This window comes from Pelophylax lessonae (assembly GCF_965119305.1).
Source record: "Pelophylax lessonae genome assembly, chromosome: 3".
Taxonomy (NCBI): Eukaryota; Metazoa; Chordata; class Amphibia; order Anura; family Ranidae; genus Pelophylax; species Pelophylax lessonae.
This window is the reverse complement of record NC_138770.1, coordinates 623,093,155-623,115,633: the sequence shown is the minus strand read 5'-3', so window position 1 is coordinate 623,115,633 and position 22,479 is coordinate 623,093,155. Positions and strand designations below refer to the sequence as shown.

Genomic DNA, 22,479 nt, shown 5'->3' with positions numbered 1-22,479 from the left:
CTCAGGTGAGCCCGCGTCATTCACCAGGGTGACCTGCTCATGTACTTATCCTGCTGTTCGATGGGAGCTTCGCTACTGCTATAACTACTGGTCTCCGAGCCGGACTCCTGACCATGGCACCACCACATCTAACGACTGGTAAACTGTAACCCCTTCCCTGCCAGTGCATTTGTACAGTAACAGTGCATATTTTTAGCACTGATTACTGTAGTAATATCACTGGTACCACCAAAAGTGTCAAAAACGTCAGGTGTCCGATTTGTCCGCCGCAATGTCGTAGTCCCGGAAAAAAAAAAAAAAAAAAAAAAAAAAAAAAAAAAAAAAAAAATCGCTAATCGCCGTCATTACTAGTAAAAATATATAAATAAAAATGACAAATCTTTCCCCTAGTTTGTAGACCCGATAACTTTTGCGCAAAACCAATCAAAATACGCTTATTGGGATTTTTTTACCAAAAAATGTGTAGCAGAATACAAACTGGCCTAAAACGATGAAAACATTTTTAAATTTTATTGGGAATGTTATATAGCAAAAAGTGAAAAATATTGGGGTTTTTTTCAGAATTGTCGCTTATTTTTTTGTTTATAGCGCAAAAAAAAAAAAAAAACAAAAAAAACAAAAAACGCAGAGGTGATCAAATACCACCAAAAGAAAGCTCTAATTGTGGGGAAAAAATACAATTTTATTTGGGTACAGTGTCGCACGACAGTAACGCAGTGCTGAAACGCGAAAAATGGCCTGGTCATTAAGGGGGAAAATCTTCCAGTCCAGAAGTGGTTAATGTTACTAAAAAAAAATTCCTTTCCATTTCAATCTGCAGCGGCTGTAGTTATCTGTAAAATACAACAGAATTTTTATTTTGGGGAGATACTCCCTAATGCTGCTTACACACGGCAGCGCACCTATTTTCACACTGCAACGCTTCAAAATGCTCTCTGAGGGTCCGGCATACCGGTTTTTTGAAAGCCGCAGTTTACTACCATTTTGAGGACGTCGGCAGGTGGTTAAGGAGCCAAAACCTGGCATCCCTAACAGGTAGATACAGTACAATGTATAGTGAGTTAGTGTAAATTTACTGTCCCCTCAAAATAACCCAACACAGCTATAAATGTCAAAATCGCTGGCAACAAAAGTGAGTACACCCTTGAGTGAAAATGTTTAAATTGGGCCCAATTAGACATTTTCCCTCCCCGGTGTCATGTGACTCGTTAGTGTTACAAGGTCTCAGGTGTGAATGGGGAGCAGGTGTGGTAAATTTGGTGTTATCGCTCTCACTGTCTCATACTGGTCACTGGAAGTTCAACATGGCACCTCATGGCAAAGAAATCTCTGAGGATCTGAAAAAAGAATTGTTGCTCTACATAAAGATGGCCTAGGCTGTAAGAAGATTGCCAAGACCCTGAAACTGAGCTGCATCACGGTGGCCAAGACCATACAGCGGTTTAAAAGGACAGGTTCCACTCAGAACAGGCCTCGCCATGGTCGACCAAAGAGGTTGAGTGCACGCGCACAGCGTCATATCCAGAGCTTGTCTTTGGGAATAGAGGTATGAGTGCTGCCAGCATTACTGCAGAGGTTAAAGGGGTGGGGGGGTCAGCCTGTCAGTGCTCAGACCATACGCCGCACACTGCATCAAAAATTGGTCTGCATGGCTGTAGTCCCAGAAGGAAGCCTCTCCTAAAGATGATGCACAAGAAAGCCTGCAGACAGTTTGCTGAAGACAAGCAGACTAAGGACATGGATTTCTGGAACCATGCCCTGTGGTCTGATGAGACCAAGATAAATTTATTTGGTTCAGATTATGTCAAGTGTATGTGGCGGCAACCAGGTGAGGAGTACAAAGACAAGTGTGTCTTGCCTACAGTCAAACATGGTGGTGGGAGTGTCATGGTCTGGGGCTGTATCAGTGCTGCAGCCACGGGGGAGCTACAGTTCATTGAGGGAACTAAGAATGCCAACATGTACGATGACATACTGAAGCAAAGCATGATCCCTCCCTTCCAAGACTGGGCCGCAGGGCAGTATTACAACATAACAACCCCAAACACACCTCCAAGACGACCACTGCTTAGCTATAGAAGCTGAGGGTAAAGGTGATGGGCTAGCTAAGCATGTCTACAGACCTAAACCCTATTGAGCATCTGTTGGGCATCCTCAAACAGAAGATGGAAGGAGCGCAAGGTCTCCAACATCCACCAGCTCTGTGATGTCATTGTGGAGGAGTGGAAGAGGACTCCAGTGGCAACCTGTGAAGCTCTGGTGAACTCCATGCCCAAGAGGGTTAAGCCAATGCTGGAAAATAATGGTGGCCACACAAAATATTGACACTTTGGGCCAAATTTTGACATTTTCACTTAGGGCTGTACTTACTTTTGTTGCCAGCGGTTTAGACATTAATGGCTGTGTGTTGAGTTATTTTAAAGCGGTTGTATCCCGCTTTTTGACACTTTTACCTACAGGTAAGCCTATAATAAGGCTTACCTGTAGGTACAAATAATATCTCCTAAACCGGCATGGTTTAGGAGATATTTACAGTGCATGCAGCCGCTCGCGCGAGCGGCGCATGCGCTCTGAAGGCCCGGGGGGACCTTCAATTAAGTTGCCGGGAGCTTGCCGGAAAAATCACTCCTGCGCGCATGCGCGGGAGCGACGTCATTGCGGCTCCGGCCAATCAGCGCGCTGGAGCCGATTCTTCCGGCCAATCAGCGCGCCGGAGCCGCCGAACCCGGAAGAGACGACGAGGGATCATGGCAGCGCCCGCATCGATGTCCGGGGGTCCGTGTCGGGGCTTCGTTTTAAGGTAAGTTACACATAATGGGCTAGCTCATTATGCCTTTGTCTTGCAGGGTTTTTTTTTTTTATTTTTTTTTTTTTTATAGGGTTTACAACCGCTTTAAGGGGACAGCAAATTTACACTGTTATACAAGCTGTACACTCACTGCTTTACATTGTAGCAAAGTATAATTTCTTCAGTGTTGTCACATGAAAAGATATAAAATATTTACAAAAATGTGAGGGGTGTACTCACTTTTGTGAGATACTGTATATGTTTTCAGGTGAGCGCACAATGCACATAAAAGGTGGATACGAGGTGGCTGGAATATTTACTAGAAATCACCTATTCATCACTGAAGATTTCTGTGGAGCACTTTATGCACTGAATATTTTTGTGGACTTACTTACACTGCTTTTTCTTTTTAGAAGTTTTGTTTACCTTACATCCTATTTTTTCACTACGCCATTATATATATATTATGTATGTTTATATAATATTGTGCACAGTTTTTGGTTACTATGTCACAGATATTTATGATTTTATGTCATTATGATTCATGATTGTTGAATGTAATTTCCTTGAAGTATTTACCACATATAGATATGAGCATCATTTTTTTTTGAACAGCGCACCATTTTGGTTTAGAATTACATTTTTCACGTTTTGGAGAGCTTGATATAGTGGTAGCAGCAGTTCACTAGCACCTATAGTCATACGCCCTATATCAGTCAGCATACTATAACAGCGCACCAGTGCCCAAAAATAACAGAATTTATAAAAAGGTGCCACCTACTGCCTTTTTCTAACCATAAAATGTTCTTCTACTATATGGTCCTTGACTGAGTGCACAAAAAAAGTTAGACTTCTATGGCTAAATCCTAAAGTCACAACCATCCATCATCCCACTACCCAAAAAGAGGACCCCCAAATGGGAATAAGGGTGCTTCCGGTGGATCATGGGGAGAATAGCAAATGTTTCCTACATGATAAGCTATACAGCTATGGTAGACTCTGGTACTGCTGTTCTCCTAGGAAGGAGCTAACCACTCCAATTATGCTAGCTGGGAAGAAGCTATCTTAGCAAGGTTCTGTCAATTTGACATTCTGTTCCACTGTACACAGCTGGGTTTGCAATGTCTCCAGCCTTACCTCTGACCTCCGGTTGGGGAATGGCTGACAATCCTAATGGATCCTGTGCTGGAGGAACACTGAAGTCATTAGCTGGTGGATAGGATCGCTTTGGCGACAGTTTCCTCCCACTGTTGTCACCCTCCATGCTCTTCCTTTTCCTAATTGGTTCATCCCCTGTAGAGTTCATATTAAAGTGTGAAAAGTGAATCCACGATGGCTGACTAGGAGCCCAGGGAAAACAAGGAGGACCAAGGAATGCAGGTGTCCGGGGCCAAGAGTAAGGTCTGAAGTATTCCTGAGGATGCCAAGTGCTCATAGGCTGGTGATAATTCTGAGGATAATATGTGGGATTCTGAGGATAATATGTGGGATTCTGAGGATAATATGTGGGATTCTGAGGATAATATGTGGGATTCTGAGGATAATATGTCCGATTCTGAGGATAATCTGTCCGATTCTGAGGATAATCTGTCCGATTCTGAGGATAATCTGTGCGATACGGAGGATAATATGTTCGGTTCTGAGGATAATATGTAGAATTCTGGGGATAATATGTGCGATTCTGGGGATAATATGTAGAATTCTGGGGATAATATGTGGTCCACCATGGGCATCTAGGAAAGTCTCTATTTACACACGAAAACCGGGAGTGCCCAGTGTGGGCAATATATCTGCTGCCCACACTCTGTAGATGCCGTGGGAACATCGGAGTCCCTGAAAAAGAAAACATCTATGAATGGTCAATAAAACACAGGAATGTACATACAGCATTCAATACATCTGGTAAAGTGGACAGCATTATTGCTTTGCGGAGCTTTTGCCCTGGGTTCAATTTCCACCAAGAACGCTACATTTACAATAAAATGTGTACTGAAACATGTGTAAACTCTGCAGGGTCTTGGCAGGTGAACTTAACCATTGCCAACCAGCCACCATAGTTATACGGCAGCCGGTCGGCTCCATTACGCAAAATGACGTACATGTATGTTGCTTCATGTAGCATTTAGTGTGGGCACCTGCAATCGCTCCCATGGAGACAGAACGGTCTGCCAATGTAAACACGGCAGACCGCTGTTCTGTCAGTAATCAACACTGGGATCCAGTGTTCCTCCTATTTAGGAACACAGGTCTCTGTGTTTATGCGGTGACCCCATCCCCCACACAGTTAGAAAACACCCCCGAGGCACATATTTAACCCTTTGATCGCCCCTGGTGTTAACCCTTTGCCAGTGTCAGTACAGTAACAGTGCATATTTTTAGCACTAATTAATGTAGTAATGTCACTGGTCCCCCCCAAAAGTGTCAAATGTCAGTTAGGTGTCCGATCTGTCTGCCACAATGTCGCAGTCCCGCTAAAAATCGCTGATCACAGCCATTACTAGAAAACCTTCTGGTCCTTAAGTGGTTAATGAGGACCTCTTACTCTGCCCATTTGGGTAAGGGTGGGGGCAGCGGTTTAAGTAATATCTGCCTGCTCCCTTCTACAGGATTGAACTGAGAATTTACTACAGCTTCTCAGGTGATATCTTGTTGGATTAAGCTGCAGGAGGCAGGCCAAGGTACAGCATACATGTAACTACAGTCACACTTTAGGCTGCATTCACATGTCAGCGTTTGGATCACTCTTGTACTTCTTTGGAGCGTATTGCGTCCCGCGATTTTGTTTGCGCGATGTTGCCGCGATTCGGCAGGCGGAAATCGCGGCAACATCGCTCGGCGTTTGGGGGGCTATTGCAAATCAACGGGCAACGCTAGGCGTCCCGCGATTTGCAATAATCTCCGGATCGCGGGCGGAACCGCGGCGGTTCTGCCCGCGATCCATACGCTCACATGTGAACGGAGCCTTAAGGATATCTGATCTTGATCATAAATGCAGGTTTAATATCACACTTCTGTAGTTGTGGGAAAAGAAAACTGCAGACTTTTTACTCATAAAATGCAAATTGGGTTAATAGACTGGGGGACTTCCTCTCCCAGTATATACAGTATCTCATAAAAGTGAGTACACCCCTCATATTTTTGTAAATTTTTAAATGATATCTTTTCATGTGACAAGACTTTGCTACAATGTAAAGTAGTGAGTGTACAGCTTGTATAACAGTGTAAATTTGCTGTCCCCTCAATATAACTCAACACACAGCCATTAATGTCTAAACCGCTGGCAACAAAAGCGAGTACACTCCTAAGTGAAAATATTCAAATTGGGCCCAATTAGCCATTTTTCCTCCCCGGTGTCATGTGACTCGTTAGTGTTACAAGGTCTCAAGTATGAATGGGGATCAGGCGTGTTAAATTTGGTGTTATTGCTCTCACTCTCTCGTACTGGTCACTGGAAGTTCAACATGGCAAAAAAACTGAGGATATGAAAAAAAGAATTGTTGCTCTACATAAAGATGGCCTAGGCTATAAGAAGATTGCCAAGACCCTGAAACTGAAACTGAGCTGCAGCATGGGGGCCAAGACCATATAGCGGTTTACTGGGACAGGGAACACTCAGAACAGGCCTCGCCATGGTCGACCAAAAAAGTTGAGTGCACATGCTCAGCGTTATATCCAGAGGTTTTCTTTGGGAAATAGACGTATGACGTATGAGGCTGAAGGGGTGGGGAGGGGGGGTCAGCCTGTCAGTGCTCAGACCATACGCTGCACACTGCATCAAATTGGTCTGTATGGCTGTCATCCCAGAAGAAAGCCTCTTCTAAAGTTAATACACAAGAAAGCCAGCAAACAGTTTGCTGAAGACAAGCAGACTAAGGACATAGGTTACTAAAACCATGTCCTGCGGTCTGATGAGACCAAGATAAACTTATTTGGTTCAGATGGTGTCAAGCGTGTGTGGCGGCAACCAGGTGAGGAGTACAAAGACAAGTGTGTCTTGCCTACAGTCAAGTATGGTGGTGGAAGTGTCATGGTCTTGGGCTGCATGAGTGCTGCCAGCACTAGGGAGGTATAGTTCATTGAGGGAACCATGAATGCCAACATGTACTGTGACATACTGAAGCAGAGTATGATCCCCTCCCTTCGGAGACTGGGCCGCAGGGCAGTATTCCAACATAATAACAACCCCAAACACACCGCCAAGACGACCACTGCCTTGCTAAAGAAGCTGAGGGTAAAGGTGATGGACTAGCCAAGCGTGTCTCCAGACCTAAACCCTATTGAGCATCTTTGGGGCATCCTCAAACGGAAGGTGGAGGAGCGCAAGGTCTCTAACATCCACCAGCTTCGTGATGTCATCATGGAGGAGTGGAAGAGGACTCCAGTGGTAACCTGTGAAGCTCTGGTAATCTCCATGCCCAATAGGGTTAAGGCAGTACTGAAAAATAATGGTGGCCACATAAAATATTGACACTTTGGGCCCATTTGGACATTTTAACTTAGGGGTGTACTCACTTTTGTTGCCAGCAGTTTAGACATTAATGGCTGTGTGTTGAGTTATTTTGAGGGGACAGCAAATTTAAACTGTTATACAAGCTGTACACTCACTACTTTACATTGTAACAAAGTGTCATTTCTTCAGTGTTGTCACATGAAAAGATATATAATAAAATATTTACAAAAATGTGAGGGGTGTACTAACTTTTGTGAAATACTGTATTTAACCACTTCAACTCCGGAAAATTTCACACAATTCAAGACCAGGGCATTTTGCGCTATTTAGCACTGCGATACTTTAACTGGTAATTGCGCGGTCATGCAACGATGTACCCAAACAAAATATATATCATTTTTTTCATAAACGGAGCTTTCTTTTGGTGGCATTTGATCACCACTGGATTTTTTATTTTATAAATTTTGAAAAAATATACAGTATATCATTTTTACCTTCTGCTATAAAACATATCCAATAATTTATTTTTTTTTTTTTAATCTAATTTTGTCATAAATTTAGGCCAAAATGGTTTTAAACTTGTAATGGTGAACAGCGACTTATAGTGGGGCTGCAATAGTGCGGCAGTCAACCTGACACTAACTGACGCTGCATAGGATCTGAGAATAAATGAGATTAAAATAAGAGGACGCTGACATCTCCAGTGATCAGTGCCATGACTGTACACGGTCATTGTAATATTAACACTGGCTGGGAAGTAGGTTAACATTTAGGGGCAATCAAAGGTTTAACTGTGTGCCTAACAAGGTTTAATGTGTGTACTGTTTTCACTAAGCAGTGTGCTGGTTGTAACGGGAGAAAAAAAACAACGGCACATCGCCTCTGTCTGTATAGACACAGGGCTCTCTTCTGTCATTTGCTTAACCGATCAGCGGGTCCCAGCCATAAATCATTGGCCAGGACCCGCTGATTGGCATGCGCTGGGGCAGCGGCGTGTGCCCTCTACCCAGAAGAGCCGGATCACGTACATGATCTGGAACAGTGCGGCCGCTCTGCCCCAGTATATCTGCAGTAGGTGGTCACCAAGTATGGATCTTATGCCTTCACACTACAGCTGTAGATAAAATCGAAAGTATATTCTACACTGCTGTATTAGATGAAAAAAAAAAATAATAATAATAATAATAATAATAATAATATTTTTATGTATATATTTAATATATACACAAACATACACATTCATATGCTCATTTTACATTTTTTTTAAAACAACAACAGGGTTCATACACATTTTCACCAATAAAATTCCTTGACTTTTCCATGACTTCACGTAAATATTCATGACCTAATATTTCATGAAATGTCTATGTATACATGTTAAATAAGAAGAAAATCCATGTCACACCCAGCATATTTTTACTAAAATAAATGACGATCTTTGTAGTGTACAGTACCTCTGCAGTTAGGGTTTCGTTTATGGATACAGCGCGACTCAAAATGGTCCCTTGTTTTACAGTGGATGAGATGGAAGCACCGCTGCCGCAGCTGGGAGCCAGTGTCACTTCAGGCGCACGGGTGAAAAAGCCAGCGATCGGATTGGAAGCTGTCAAGCACACAGCTGCAGACTGGTGCTTTGCACCTTTAGCGTGGCTAGACCCGTGGCTATCAACCCGTGGCCATCAACCAATGAGGCAGCGGAAGCGTCACTGGAGGGCGGGCCGGCCGAATGAACGTAATTACACGGGGGTACGGTAACCAGAACGGTTACCGCCCCCTTCCGCGTCATCATCACGTTCATGCGGCCGGCCCGCCCTCCAGTGACGCTTCCGCTGCCTCATTGGTTGATAATCTCCCGGCTGTTACTGCTGCTGCTAGCCAGTCACAGTGTCTCCAGGCAAACCACGGCCGGCCCTCCCTGCTGCCTGATTGGGTCATCTCTTCGGCTGCTGCTGGCCAATGACAGCACGCGCATACCGCGGACCCGGAAGGACGCTAATACAGTGAAATGTAAATACAGTATGTGGCAATATAATGATCATAAAATAATTAAAATAATTAAGCATCCGCTCCCCGCTCCTCCACAGTAATTTAATTCCATGACTTTTCCAAAACCTAGTGTGTTTCCTAATTTTCCATGACCTTTCCAGGCCTGGAAAGTGTCATCTAAAATTTCCATAACTTTTCCAGGTTTTCAAGGACCGCATGAACCCTGTAACAAATATAGCACGCTTACCTGCTCTGTGCAATGGTTTTGCAAAGAGAAGCCTGGAACTGCTTCTTCTGGGGTCCCCCATCCGCGCTCCTGGCCACACCCCAACCCCCCCCCCCCCCTGCAGAATGCCCCTAAGCTGGCTCTGTGTGTCTATAAGACACACACAGCACGGCTGAGCCTCGCTCCCTCCTCACTGGCTGGTATTGGCAGCAGTGGGAGCAAATGGCTGGAAGGAGAGACCCAGGCGAACCTTCTGCCTACAACCACCTTAAATGAATAACATTATCTCAGTACAATGGCATCTGAAAGTGGGTGGGATATATTAGGCAGGAAGTAAACATGCTGCCCCGGAAGTAGAGGTATTAAAAGCAGAAAAAAATTTGGCATCAGTTTGTTGTAAATGTGGCTGTGTAGCCGCAGACCGGTCAGGGTGCCCATGCTGAGCCGTGTCCACAGCCTAAAGTGCCTACAATAGCCATAGGATTATCAGAACTGTTCCACTGAGCAATGGAAGATGGTGGCCTGGTCTAACAAATCAGGTTTTCTTTTGCATCATGTGGATGGCAGGGTGTGTGCACGCATCGCTTATGCTCCATTCATACTTGTGAAACCTTTCATGTGTCTTTGGACATGACAAGTCACAACCCATTCTTTTCAATGGCACCCATTCAGATCGCTGTGCAGTGATTTTGAAAAGCAATAAAATAATTATTACACTCTGAACCAAAATGGCAGAATAAACAAGATAATTTTAGTAGCCCCCACCAACTATTATAATGTTCCAAAAAGCAACAATAATATGATATATATGCAATATGACTACCGAATGTCTACACACTGTTGGTAACACTATTTGAGATAGTCCATAAGATCAAAACTTGGCTATTAATGATTAGAACGCTCATCCAAGAGGGCAAAGATGGTGAGTTTTAGAGGATGCACCGTCACTCTCCACCACCAGTGTGCCAGGGATAATACGGATGAAATGAAGACTCACCAGAACTATATGCCTACCCACTCATGAATAAGGCACCATCAACATATCATCACAACTCTCTCCCGTCCACTGCGTTATCCAGCAAAGTCCACTCTTGACCATGTGTGTGAAGACAAAGAAAAAGAGCTTGGTACTAGTCACAATATAGCCACAGTAGTACTTAGAAACAGCAGAAGTATCCACCTTCAGTAATCAGTTCGCTCCACGCTACCACCAGCTGATTACTGAAGGTGGATACTTCTGCTTATTCATGAGAGTGGGTAGGCATATAGTTCTGGTGAGTCTTTATTTCCGTATCCGTATTATCCCTGGCACACTGGTGGTGGAGAGTGACGGTGCATCCTCTAAAACTCACCATCTTTGCCCTCTTGGATGAGCGTTCTAATCATTAATAGCCAAGTTTTGATCTTACGGACTATCTCAAATAGTGTTACCAACAGTGTGTAGACATTCGGTAGTCATATTGCATACAGTATATATTATATTACTGTTGCTTTTTGGAACATTATAAAAGTTGGTGGGGGTTACCACCATCCCTGTGCTACTGAAATTATCTGGTTTATTCTGTCATTTTGGTTTAGAGTGTAACAATTATATTTTATTGCTGATCATTTACCTTGTATAAGTAGCAGCATATTATCATTGTTTGGATTCGATATTCCTAAGCGCACTGGGTCACTTTTTAGTTATTTATAGGTAATTAAGGAGTGTTTTTTTATTACAGTGATTTTAAAAAGGTGCCTTACTTAGGTGCGTCTTGAGTGTAAAGTTGAATCAAAGTCACACCAGGAATTGTGCGGCTTTGGAGTCGCGCTAGAGTAAAGAGAGTCTTACTTGAAGACAAGAGGAAACCGGGATGCAGTCGGCAGAAGCAGTGCGATGCTTTGGGCAATGTTCTGCTGGGAAACCTTGGGTCCTGCCATTCATATGAATGTTACTTTGACATGTACCACCTACCTAAACATTGTTGGTGACCAAGTACGGTATTCCCTGATGGCAGTGGCATCTTTCAGCAGGATAACACCCCGCCACACTGCAAAAATGGTTAAAGAATAGTTTGAGGAACACAACAATGAGTTTGACTTGGCCTCCACATTTTCCAGATTTCAATTCAATTGAATGAATTGAGGATGTGCTGCAAAAAAACATGTCTGATCCCTAGAGGCCCCCCTCAGAGTCACAACTAACAGGACTTAAAGGATCTGATACTGACGGCTTGGTGTCACTTACACTATTTTGTCAAAAGTATTGGGACACCTGCCTTTACACGCATATGAACTTTAACCACTTGCCGACCGCCCGCCACCTTTTTTCTGCGGCAGGGCAGCTCGGCTGCATCCAGTCACGTAATACTACGTGACTGGAGTGCATGTGGTGTCGGAGGCGCGTGTCTAAACACAGCGGGAGCAGCGATTGCCACTGCCCTCCAGCAATCGGCGAAAAAAACGAGAAGAGCCGCCTGCTTATGTAAACAAAGCAGGCAGAGCTTCTGTCAGACAGGCAGGGAGAGATCAGCAGTTTCAGCTATGCTGAAACTGCGATCTGTCTGTGCCTGTCACAGAACCCCCCCCCCCCCCCCCCCCACACACACACACACACACACACACACACACACACAGTCAGTAAGCACATTAGGCATACATTTAACCCCTTTGATCACCCCCAGTATTAACCCCTTCCCTGCCAGTGTCATTTATACAGTAACAGTGCATATTATTTAGCACTGATTGCTGCATTAGTGTCACTGGTCCCCAAAAAGCAAAAAAAATGTCAGTTAGGGAGCCGATCAGTCTGCTGCAATGTCGTAGTCCCAATAAAAATCGCAGATCACCACCATTACTAACGAAAAAAAAAAAAAAAATCCAAAAATCTATCCTGTAGTTTGTAGACGCTATAACTTTTGCGCAAACCAATTAAAATATGCTTTTTGGGATTTGTTTTTTTTTTTTTTTTACCAAAAATATGTAGCAGAATACAAATTGGCCTAAACGGATAAAAAAAAAACTACTACTTTTTTTTTTTTTATTGGGAATGTTTTATAGCAGAAAGTAAAAAAATATGGTGTTTTTTTCAAAATTGTCGCTCTTTTTTTGTTTATAGCGCAAAATCAAAAAACCGCAGTGGTGATCAAATACAGCCAAAAGAAAGCTCTACTTGTGGGTAAAAAAAGGACATTAATTGTAATTGGGTACAGCCTCAGACGACCACGCAATTTTCCGTTAAAGTAATGCAGTGCTGAATCGCAAAAAATGGCCTGGTCATTAAGGGGGTAAACCCTTCCGGAGCTGAAGTGGTTAATGGCATCCCAGTCTTAGTCTGTAGGGTTCAATATTGAGTTGGCCCACCCTTTGCAGCTATAACAGCTTCAACTCTTCTGGGAAGGCTGTCCACAAGGTTTAGGAGTGTGTCTATGGGAATGTTTGACCATTCTTCCAGAAGCGCATTTGTGAGGTCAAACACGGATGATGGACAAGAAGGCCTGGCTCACAGTCTCCTCTCTAATTCATCCCAAAGGTGTTCTGTCAGGTTGAGGTCAGGACTCTGTGTAGGTTAGTCAAGTTCCTCCACTCCAAACTCACTCATCCATGCCTTTATGGACCTTGCTTTGTGCACTGGTGCGCAGTCATGTTGGAACTGGAAAGGGCCATCCCCAAACTGTTCTCACAAAGTTAGGAACATTAAGGTGTAGGCATACCAACGCATTTCAGACAATTTAAAGGCTAAATTCACCTTTGGTCACCTTTTTTTTTAATCTCAATTGCAGCTTCCCTATGTACCAGTATAGCATCAATGTGCTTATTTTGCAAAAATAAAATCACTTTCCATTAATTCTACACTGGCCTACCTAACTTTCTTCATAGCTGTTTAAACACACTGCTCAATTACTTCTGAGGTCAGGCACTGATGTGGACGAGAAGGCTCTAATTCATCCCAAAACGCTTACTGTACAAACTAAGGAAGGTAGGTATGGACCATAAGGTGAGTACCTGGATAGAGAACTGGCTCCAGGGGAGAGTCCAGAGGGTGGTGATTAATGGGGAGTACTCTGATTGGGTGGGTGTGGAAAGTGGGGTCCCCCAGGGTTCTGTCCTGGGACCAATCCTGTTTAATTTATTCATAAATGATCTAGAGGAGGGGATATCTAGTACAATCTCAGTATTTGCAGATGATACTAAATTAGGCATGCCAATATCTTCTATGCAGGATGTGGAAATCTTGCAAGCGGACCTGAACAAAATAACGGGGTGGGCAACTACATGGCAGATGAGATTTAATGTAGAAAAATGTAAAGTAATGCACTTGGGGGCCAGAAACCAGAAAGCAAGCTACTCACTAGGGGGGGAACCTCTGGGTGAGTCTAGGATGGAAAAGGACCTGGGGGTACTGGTAGACAACAGGCTTGGAAGTGGCATGCAATGCCAAGCCGCTGCAAGCAAAGCCAACAGAATACTGGGATGTATAAAAAAGGGGATTCACTCCAGAAATAAAGAGATTATTCTTCCACTCTACAAAACTCTGGTCCGGCCACATCTGGAGTATGCTGTCCAGTTCTGGGCACCGGTCCTCAGGAAGGATGTGCTGGAACTGGAGAAAGTCCAGAGAAGGGCAACAAAAATAATTAGGGGAATGGAGGACATCAGCTATGAGGAAAGACTACAAGCACTGAACTTATTCTCTCTGGAGAAGAGACGATTGAGGGGGATATGATGTACAAATACTGTACTGGCGACCCTAGCATAAGGAACAAACTATTCAGAGTAAGGGAATACAATAAGACACGTGGCCACTCACTAAAACTTGAGGAAAGGCGGTTTAACCTTAAAGTGCCTAAGGGGTTCTTCACTGTAAGAGCGGTAAGGATGTGGAATTCTCTTCCGCAAGCAGTCGTATCAGCGGGGAGCCTTGATAGTTTCAAAAAACTATTGGATGGACACCTTAAAGACCACAACATACAGGGGTATACAATGTACGGTTAAAAGCAAACACACACACACATCATAGGTTGAACTGGATGGACTTGTGTCTTTTTTCAGCCTCACTAACTATGTTACTATGTAAAAGGTGTTCTATCGGGTTGAGGTCAGGACTCTGTGCAGGCCAGTCAAGTTCCTCCATCCCAAACTCGCTCATCCATGTCTTTATGCACTGGTCCAAATCATATGGTAGAAGGGGGATTATGGTGTAGGGTTGGGCTTATCCCCTTAGTTCCAGTAAATGGAACTCTTAGGGCTCATGTACACAGGGGCAGCTGAAAACCTCTTCTGAAAGCTGGAAACTGACGGTAAAAAACGTAAACTTTACAGCTTTTACATACTGCGTTTATGCAAGTTTAGCAGCGGTTAGGAGCTCGAATCCTTTTTAAATGTCCACAATGTACGAAAAACAAGTAAATTATTAACTATTTCAGCCATTCTGAGAGAAGAGAGCGGTGTGCTTGTAGATAGCGGTCTTATTTTTTGTGTTTTTACTATGGATCCCATCATGTGCATGTAAGAGAAATGCTCCTGATGTTCATGTTGCTCCAAAGAAAACCGTGTGATCGCTACTGGACTCATCCATTGATGCAGGCAACAGCATGTGGTCAAATTGTTTTTTTCAACATTTTTAAATGTTAAAAACACATAAATGGGGGTTGTCGCGTTTACAAGCATTTGCCGTTTGAAATGCTGGTAAACTACAGTCCTAAAAGCAATTTTTCTGCTTTCAAAAAAATGTCAGTAACCTCAACTGCCTCTAAACTACTATAAATGACTGAGTGTACATGTACACATAAGATAACATGGAAGCGAGTTCAGGAGCTGCTGAAAAAAAACCACACTACAAACTGCTCCTAAACGTCTGTTTAGCAGCTGCAGTGTACATAAGGCCGTAAAAGCTAAGGTCACCTTTTTTTTTTCCCCAAGGCTACATTCACACCTGAGCGTAGCGTTTTCGCGCGTTTTTTTACCGCGATTTTACCGCGATTTACAGGCGTTTTTTGTGTAGGCGTTTTTAGATTGAATAGAAACCAATGGAAAACGCCTGTAATCTGCCCAAAAAGAAGCTCATGTACTTTTTTGAGCGTTGGGCGTTTTGCTTACAGCGTCAAAACGCTCAGATGTGAACAGGGGCCATTGAAATGAATAGGATTTGTCTTGTTGGGCGTTTTGAGAGCTGATCCTAGAGCAGAAAAACTCCCCAAAAACGCCCCAAAACGCCTAGATGTGAACGGAGCCTAACATTCCAGCTCCCCATATACTTATTTTGCAAAAATAAAACCGCTTTCCATGAATTCTACACAACGGCTCACCTAACTTTTTTTCATAGCAGTTTAACCACTTGCCGACCACCAGCAGTACATATACTGCAGCAAGTCGGCTCTGCCCCGCGAGATGACGTAGCCGTACATCGTTTCGCGGGACCGTTCACGCGCCGATTAACTACAGGGGCAGCCAATCAGCGGGTCCGGTGGCTGCGATTGCCATGGGGCACCCACGATCACTCCCAGCGGAGACAGAATGGTGGTCTGCCGTTGTAAACACGGCAGACCGCTGTTTTGTCAGTTATGAACATAGGGATCCTGTGTGCCTCTTATTTAGGAACACAGGTCTCTGTGTTCATGCAGCAAGCCCATTCCCCACACAGTTAGAAAGCACCCGCTAGGGACACAATGAACCCTTTGATCTCCCCTGGTGTTAACCCCTTCCCTGCCAGTGTCATTAGTACAGTAACAGTGCATATTTTTAGCACTGATTACTGTAGTAATGTCACTGGCCCCCCCAAAAGTGTAAAAAATGTCAGTAAGGTGTCCGATCTGTCCGCCACAATGTTGCAGTCTCACTGAAAATCACTGATCGTCGCCATTACAAGTTAAAAAAAATAAAAATGACAAATCTTGCCCCTAGTTTTTAGACGCGATAACTTTTGCGCAAACCAATCAATTAACGCTTACTGGGATCTTTTTTACCAAAAAATTGTGACAGAATACAAATTAGCCTAAAATGATGAAAAAAAGTGTTTACATTTTTTTTTATTGGGAATGTTATACAGCAAAAAGTAAAGAATATGTTTTTTTTTTTCAGAATTGTTGCTATTTTTTTCTTTATAGAGCAAAAAATAAAAACCCCACAGGTGATCAAATACCACCAAAAGAAAGCTCTATTTGTGAGAAAAAAAGGACATCAATTTTATTAGGGTACAGCATTGCACGACTGCGCAATTGTCAGTTAAAGTAACGCAGTGGCATATTGCAAAAAAAAAAATGGCCTGGTCATCAACCGGTTGCCGACCGACGCACGACTATATACTGCGGCGGTCAGCCCCGGCCAGGCAGAGTGACGTATGGATACGTCACTCGCCTGTCACTGACTTGAGAGCCAATTGCGGGTGGGCGCGCGCCCGCCCGCGGCTCGTTCACAGACAAGTCAGTGCGTGTGACCGGCGGACTCTATGTCCGCCGGTCACACTACGATCGCTCCGGTGAAGGGAGAAAGGCGGAGCGGCTTATGTAAACAAGCCGCCCGTCATTCTCCCTGGTGTAAAAATGAGGATCAGACGGTTCTACTATGTAGGACCGTTGATCTTTGTTTTTACACCAATAGCTATGTCCCTATACAGTTAGAATCACGCCCCTAGGACACACTTAACCCCTCCCTCTCCAATAAAGTTAACCCCTTCCCTGCCAGTGTCATTTTTGCAGTAACAGTGCATATGTATAGCACTGATTACTGCAGTAATGTCACTGGTACCCCCCAAAAGTGTCAAAAATGTCAGTCAAGGGTCCAATCTGTCCGCCGCAATGTCGCAGTACCGAAAAAAAAAAAAAAAAAAAAAAAAAAAAAAAAAAAAAAAAAAAAAATCGCAGATCACCGCCATTACGCGTTAAAAAAAAACCCACCAAAAATGACAAAAATCTTTCCCTTTGTTAGTAAACGCGATAACTTTTGCGCAAACCAATCAAAATACGCTTTTTGCGATTTTTTTTCACCAAACATATGTAGCATAAAACAAATTGGCCGAAAATGTTAAAAAATTTAGATTTTTACATTTTTTGGGGGGGAATTTCATATAAAAAAAAAAATGTGAAAAATATTGTTATTTTTGCAAAATTGACGCTCTTTTTTTGTTTATAGCGCATGATCAAAAAATCGCACAGGTGATCAAATACCACCAAAAGAAAGCTCTGTTTGTGGGAAAAAAAGGACGTCAAATTCGTTTAGGTACAACGTCACACAACCGCGCAATTGTCCGTTAAAGTCACGCAGTAAAAAAAAAAAAAAAAAATCGCAAAAAACCCCCTGGTCTTTTAGCAGCCAAATCCTCCGGGGCTTAAGTGGTTAAGGGGGGAAACCGTCCTGTCCTTAAGTAGTTAAACACACAGCTCAATCACTTCTGACTTACTTCCTGGTCAGATTTTAGGTCATGACACAGGAAGGAGTTGAACAGCTGATCTCATTAGCACACTGTATCATCTACATCATCTACCCTCAGCTGGTCAACTACTTCCTGTGTCATGGCCTAAAATCTGACCAGGAATGTGGTGTTGGACTGATGCTTTTTGGACTGTGGGGGACCCTCTCTCTATGGGGGGGCGGAGTTTTTGGGTTTTTTTTTACCTTTATTTTTGTTTTCTTTTTTTCCTTTTTTTTGTTGGGGGGGTGGTGTGGGATATGTTTATCTCTCCTCCTGGGTTTATTTTTTTGAACTTCGATGCCTTGCCTGTCCATTACTGTATATGTGGTTTTGTACCTTTATATGCTCCTACTTTATGGTGCTTGTTGTACTTTTTCACAGTTTAATAAACTCGGTTTTTGAAAATAAAAATCTGACCAGGAAGTAAGGCAGAAGTAATCGAGCTGTGTGTTTAAACAGCTATAAAGAAAGTTAGGTAGACCAGTGAATTAATAGAAAGTGATTTTTTTTTTGCAAAATAAGTACATTGATCCTATACTGGTACATAGGGAAGCTTAAATTTAAAAAAAAAGTGAACAAAGGTGAATTTAGCCTTTAAGGTGTAGGCATACCAACACATTTTAGACAATTTAATGTTCCCCAACTTTGTAGGAACAGTTTGGGGATGGCCCATTCCAGTTCCAACATGACTGCGCACCAGCAGTGCTCAAAGCAAGGTCCATAAAGACATGGATGAGCGAGTTTGGTGTGGAGGAACTTCACTGGCCTGCACAGAGTCCCGACACCTGATATAACACCTTTGGGATGAATAAGAGAGGAGACTGTGAACCAGGCCTTCTTATCCAACATCAGTGCCTGACCTCACAAATGCGCTTCTGGAAGAATGGTCAAACATTCCCATAGACACACTCCTAAACCTTGTGGACAGCCTTCCCAGAAGAGTTGAAGCAGTTATAGCTGCAAAGGGTGGGCCAACTTAAAAAGGACCTACCTGAGGAGTGCGGCACGCCTGTCATCCCAATCGGAGTGAGCGCTTGGGTGAATTGGTTGTTTCAACTTAAAAGAGGCACTCAAAGCACCTATAAAAAATAAAAAGAAAAAAAAGTCAGCAGGTACAAAAAGTGTAACTGCTGACTTTAAAAAAAAAAAAAAACAGCCACTCACCTGTCCCATGGTCCAGCAGTGAGCTCACATCAGCCGCCTTCTTCCTCCCTCTGCATCTTCACTATGGGCACCCAGCTGTGACACCTTGCGGCTTCAGAGCCAGGCACCCACTGCGTATACACGAGTTGCGTGGCACATCCTGTATTGGTGGATGCAGTCTTCTGGGACCTGTCAGTGTAACAGATGACTGCAGGGGGGAGGGAGGAAGAACTTCTTCCGTTCCCAGCGCCGAGGTGGGAGCAGGTACCTGTCAAAATCAGGGTACCTGCCCCCCCCCCCCCCCCCCCCCAGGGCGACGAGTTCTTAAAGTGGAACTTCCCCCTGTTGGGTGAAGTTACGTTTTAATATTGAATCCTACAGACTAAAACTGGGATGCCATTAGCCCCCGTACACATTGGCGCAATTTGACCGCCAAAACTGCAGCCTATTGCTGGAAACTGCACTGTCCCAATCGGTGCATCACTGACTTTGCAGCGCCGCACTGATTTCCAAAAGTAGTTCCTGCACTACTGTTGGAGACTTCGGGGGGAGATTAGATTTCAATAGACATCTGTGCATGAACTTGCGCAGATGTCTTTCACATTGCCTCCGAACTCACACTGAAATGCGGGTTTGAAATGAACTCATACGATTATAAACCTGCATTCAATGTGAACGAGGACTTAAAGCGGAGTTCCACCCAAAAGTGCAACTTCCGCTTTAAATACTGTGGACCCCCTGACATGCCACATTTGGCATGTCTTTTGTTTTTGGGGGGGGGGGGGGGGGGGAGTGAGTAACCAGATTTGACAGGTACCCGCTCCCACTTCTGCTCGGGCCGCATGGGCAGCTTGAGCGGAAGTTCTCCTCTCCCCCTCTCTGCATTCTTCTGAGACACGTCACAGGTCCCAGAAGATTGCCCGGCCATTCACAACGCGACTCGCGCATGCGCAGTGCGCACCCGGCTGTGAAGCCGCAAGCTGTCACAGCCGGGTGCCCACAGTAGAGATGTCAGCGCCGCCGAGAGGAGAGGAGCAAGGCATCGGGCGGCCGCATCGCCGGACTGTTGGGACAGGTGAGTTTATGTTTATTAAAAGTCAGCAGATACACTTGGAGCTGTTGACTTTTAACCACTTAAGCCCCGGAAGATTTTACCCCCTTCCTGACCAGGGCCTATTTTGCGATTCGGCACTGCGTGACTTTAACGGACAATTGCGCGGTCGTGCAACGCTGTACCTAAAAAAATTTGTTGTCCTTTTTTTCCCACAAACAGAGCTTTCTTTTGGTGGTATTTGATCACCTGTGCGATTTTTTGATCATGCGCTATAAACAAAAAAAGGAGCGTCAATTTTGCAAAAATTACAATATTTTTCACATTTTTTTATATGAAATTCCCCCCCCAAAAAAATGTAAAAATCAAAATTTAACATTTTAGGCCAATTTGTTTTATGCTACATATGTTTGGTAAAAAAATCGCAAGAAGCATATTTTGATTGGTTTGCGCAAAGGTTATTACGTTTACTAAGGGAAAGATTTTTGTCATTTTTGTTGTTTTTTTTTTTTTAACAAGTAATGGCGGCGATCTGCGATTTTTTTTGCGGGACTGTGACATTGTGGCGGACAGATCGGCCCCCTGACTGACATTTTTGACAAATTTTGGGGTTACCAGTGACATTACTGCAGTAATCAGTGCTATAAATATGCACTGTTACTGTAAAAATTACACTGGCAGGGAAGGAGTTAACTCTATTGGAGGGGTTAAAGCGGAGTTCCGGGCACAAAATCATGTCTTTATATTTAATGGCATCCGCTTCCTTATCGTTCCCTGTACAAGAATTGGATATTCCCGGCCTTTTTTTTTTTTTCCTTACTTACCTTATTTCAGAAGGTAATATACTCACCTTTACATCCACTTCCTCCTTCCTCAGCCCGCGCCGTGACTTCCTGTCCCGCAATGCGTCCTGGGAGCTCTTACTCGTCGCTCCCAGGATGCAATGCGCAGTGATGTAGACGGCCGGCCGCTCCTCTCATCGCGTTATTTCCAAACAGGAAATGACGCGATGTTAGGCGGAGCACAGTGCGGACGGCGCCATATTTAAAAGAAGAGAATGGCTTTATAAGGGCGGCAACTTCCTCCAAGCCGCCGTCCCTATGGAAACCCAGTACTATGCCGATCGCATAGTACTGGGCATGCGCGAGATTTCGCGCTGGATTCACCGCCCTCCTCCCACTAGAAGCAGGAAGCAGGGCAGACCTTTCCCCACTGCGGACTCGGCTCACCAGGACAAAGAAGGCGGCGCTCTGCATAAATTATATAAAGTAAGATTTAATGCTTGCCTAACTCGTATTTAACTATATGAAACAGGATTAGCGGATATATAAAGGTCGGAGGGTTACTGTTTGGGGGGTAACAAAAAAAAAAAAAAAAAAAAAAGGATTCTGTGCCCGGAACTCCGCTTTAAGTGTGTCCCTGCTTCTAACTGTGATTGGATGTGGCTTGAGATGTAAGAACAGAGATCAACGGTCCTACATAGCAGAACCGTCTGATCTCCATTCTTACACAGGGAAGAATGACAGGCGGCTTTGTTTACATTAGCCGCCTGCCTTTCTCCCGCTGTAACGGACAATTGCGAGTGACATCGAGTCCGCCGGGCACACGCAGGGGGGGGGGGGTCCGTGAGCGAGCGGGAGCACGCCTCTAGCAGCGCGCGCTCGCTCCCTAGAGCCTCACAGGCTAGCGACGTAGTCCTATGTCGCTTTGCCTGTGAGGGGCTGACCGCCGCAGTAAATAGTCGTGCGGCGGTCGGCATGTGGTTAATAAACACGAAATGAGTGGAACTTTAAATAGTTGATGTAAAGGCGGGTGTCCCAATACTTTTGGCAATGTAGTGTATTATCACATACCTTTCCCAGGTCTAGTGCAGTCCATCCCGCCATGGGTCAGGGTTGTTATGGCAGCAAACGGAGGACCTATTCAATGTTGGGTGCACACAAAGCCATTACTAATCGCTCTCTCTCTCTCATATACACATCTTAGTATCGCTATCAGAAATCACACAAATATGGGAATAAATAATTCTTATAAAACTCTCCAAAACTTGTTGGGCGGAGCTAATCACCAAGGATACCCCTTCTATAATAACACTGTACACACAGGCCCTGCAGGCCTCTCTCCATGTTCAGCAGCCATTAGTAATAACACATTGATTGTTTTCTCCTGTCCAGCTGGAGCTCGTCATGTGCCAGGCTGGGACCCTCCTCCATCCCCCTCCTATGTGGCCCGGTGTCCTCTCCCCCCCTACACTCACCTGACCCTCACCGAGCTCGGGCTGGACAACACACACACAGCACAGCCTCCATGACAGAGCGGAGCATGCCGGGAGATCAGTGTAACAGCGCTCTGCATTGGTCAGCCGGTTCTGGTTTCTAATTGGTTGCACAGCTGAACTGGTTACATTGTATCGGTGTGTAAAGTTAAGAAACCCTACCTCGTGAAA

The 22,479-nt window shown here is 44.2% G+C and overlaps 1 protein-coding gene across 1 annotated transcript in view; it reads right to left on the bottom strand.

Annotated features, from left to right (window-relative positions):
* Positions 1–22,479, bottom strand: part of ANGEL2 (angel homolog 2) — a gene marked incomplete at its 5' end in the record, with an annotated part of 83,860 nt that overhangs the window by 43,669 nt on the left and 17,712 nt on the right. The window contains 3 exons of the mRNA XM_082250987.1: positions 3,926–4,318; positions 4,508–4,621; positions 22,302–22,429. Coding sequence (XP_082107113.1) covers positions 3,926–4,318; positions 4,508–4,621; positions 22,302–22,429 — 635 coding nt within the window. The remainder of the gene's footprint in view (positions 1–3,925; positions 4,319–4,507; positions 4,622–22,301; positions 22,430–22,479) is intronic.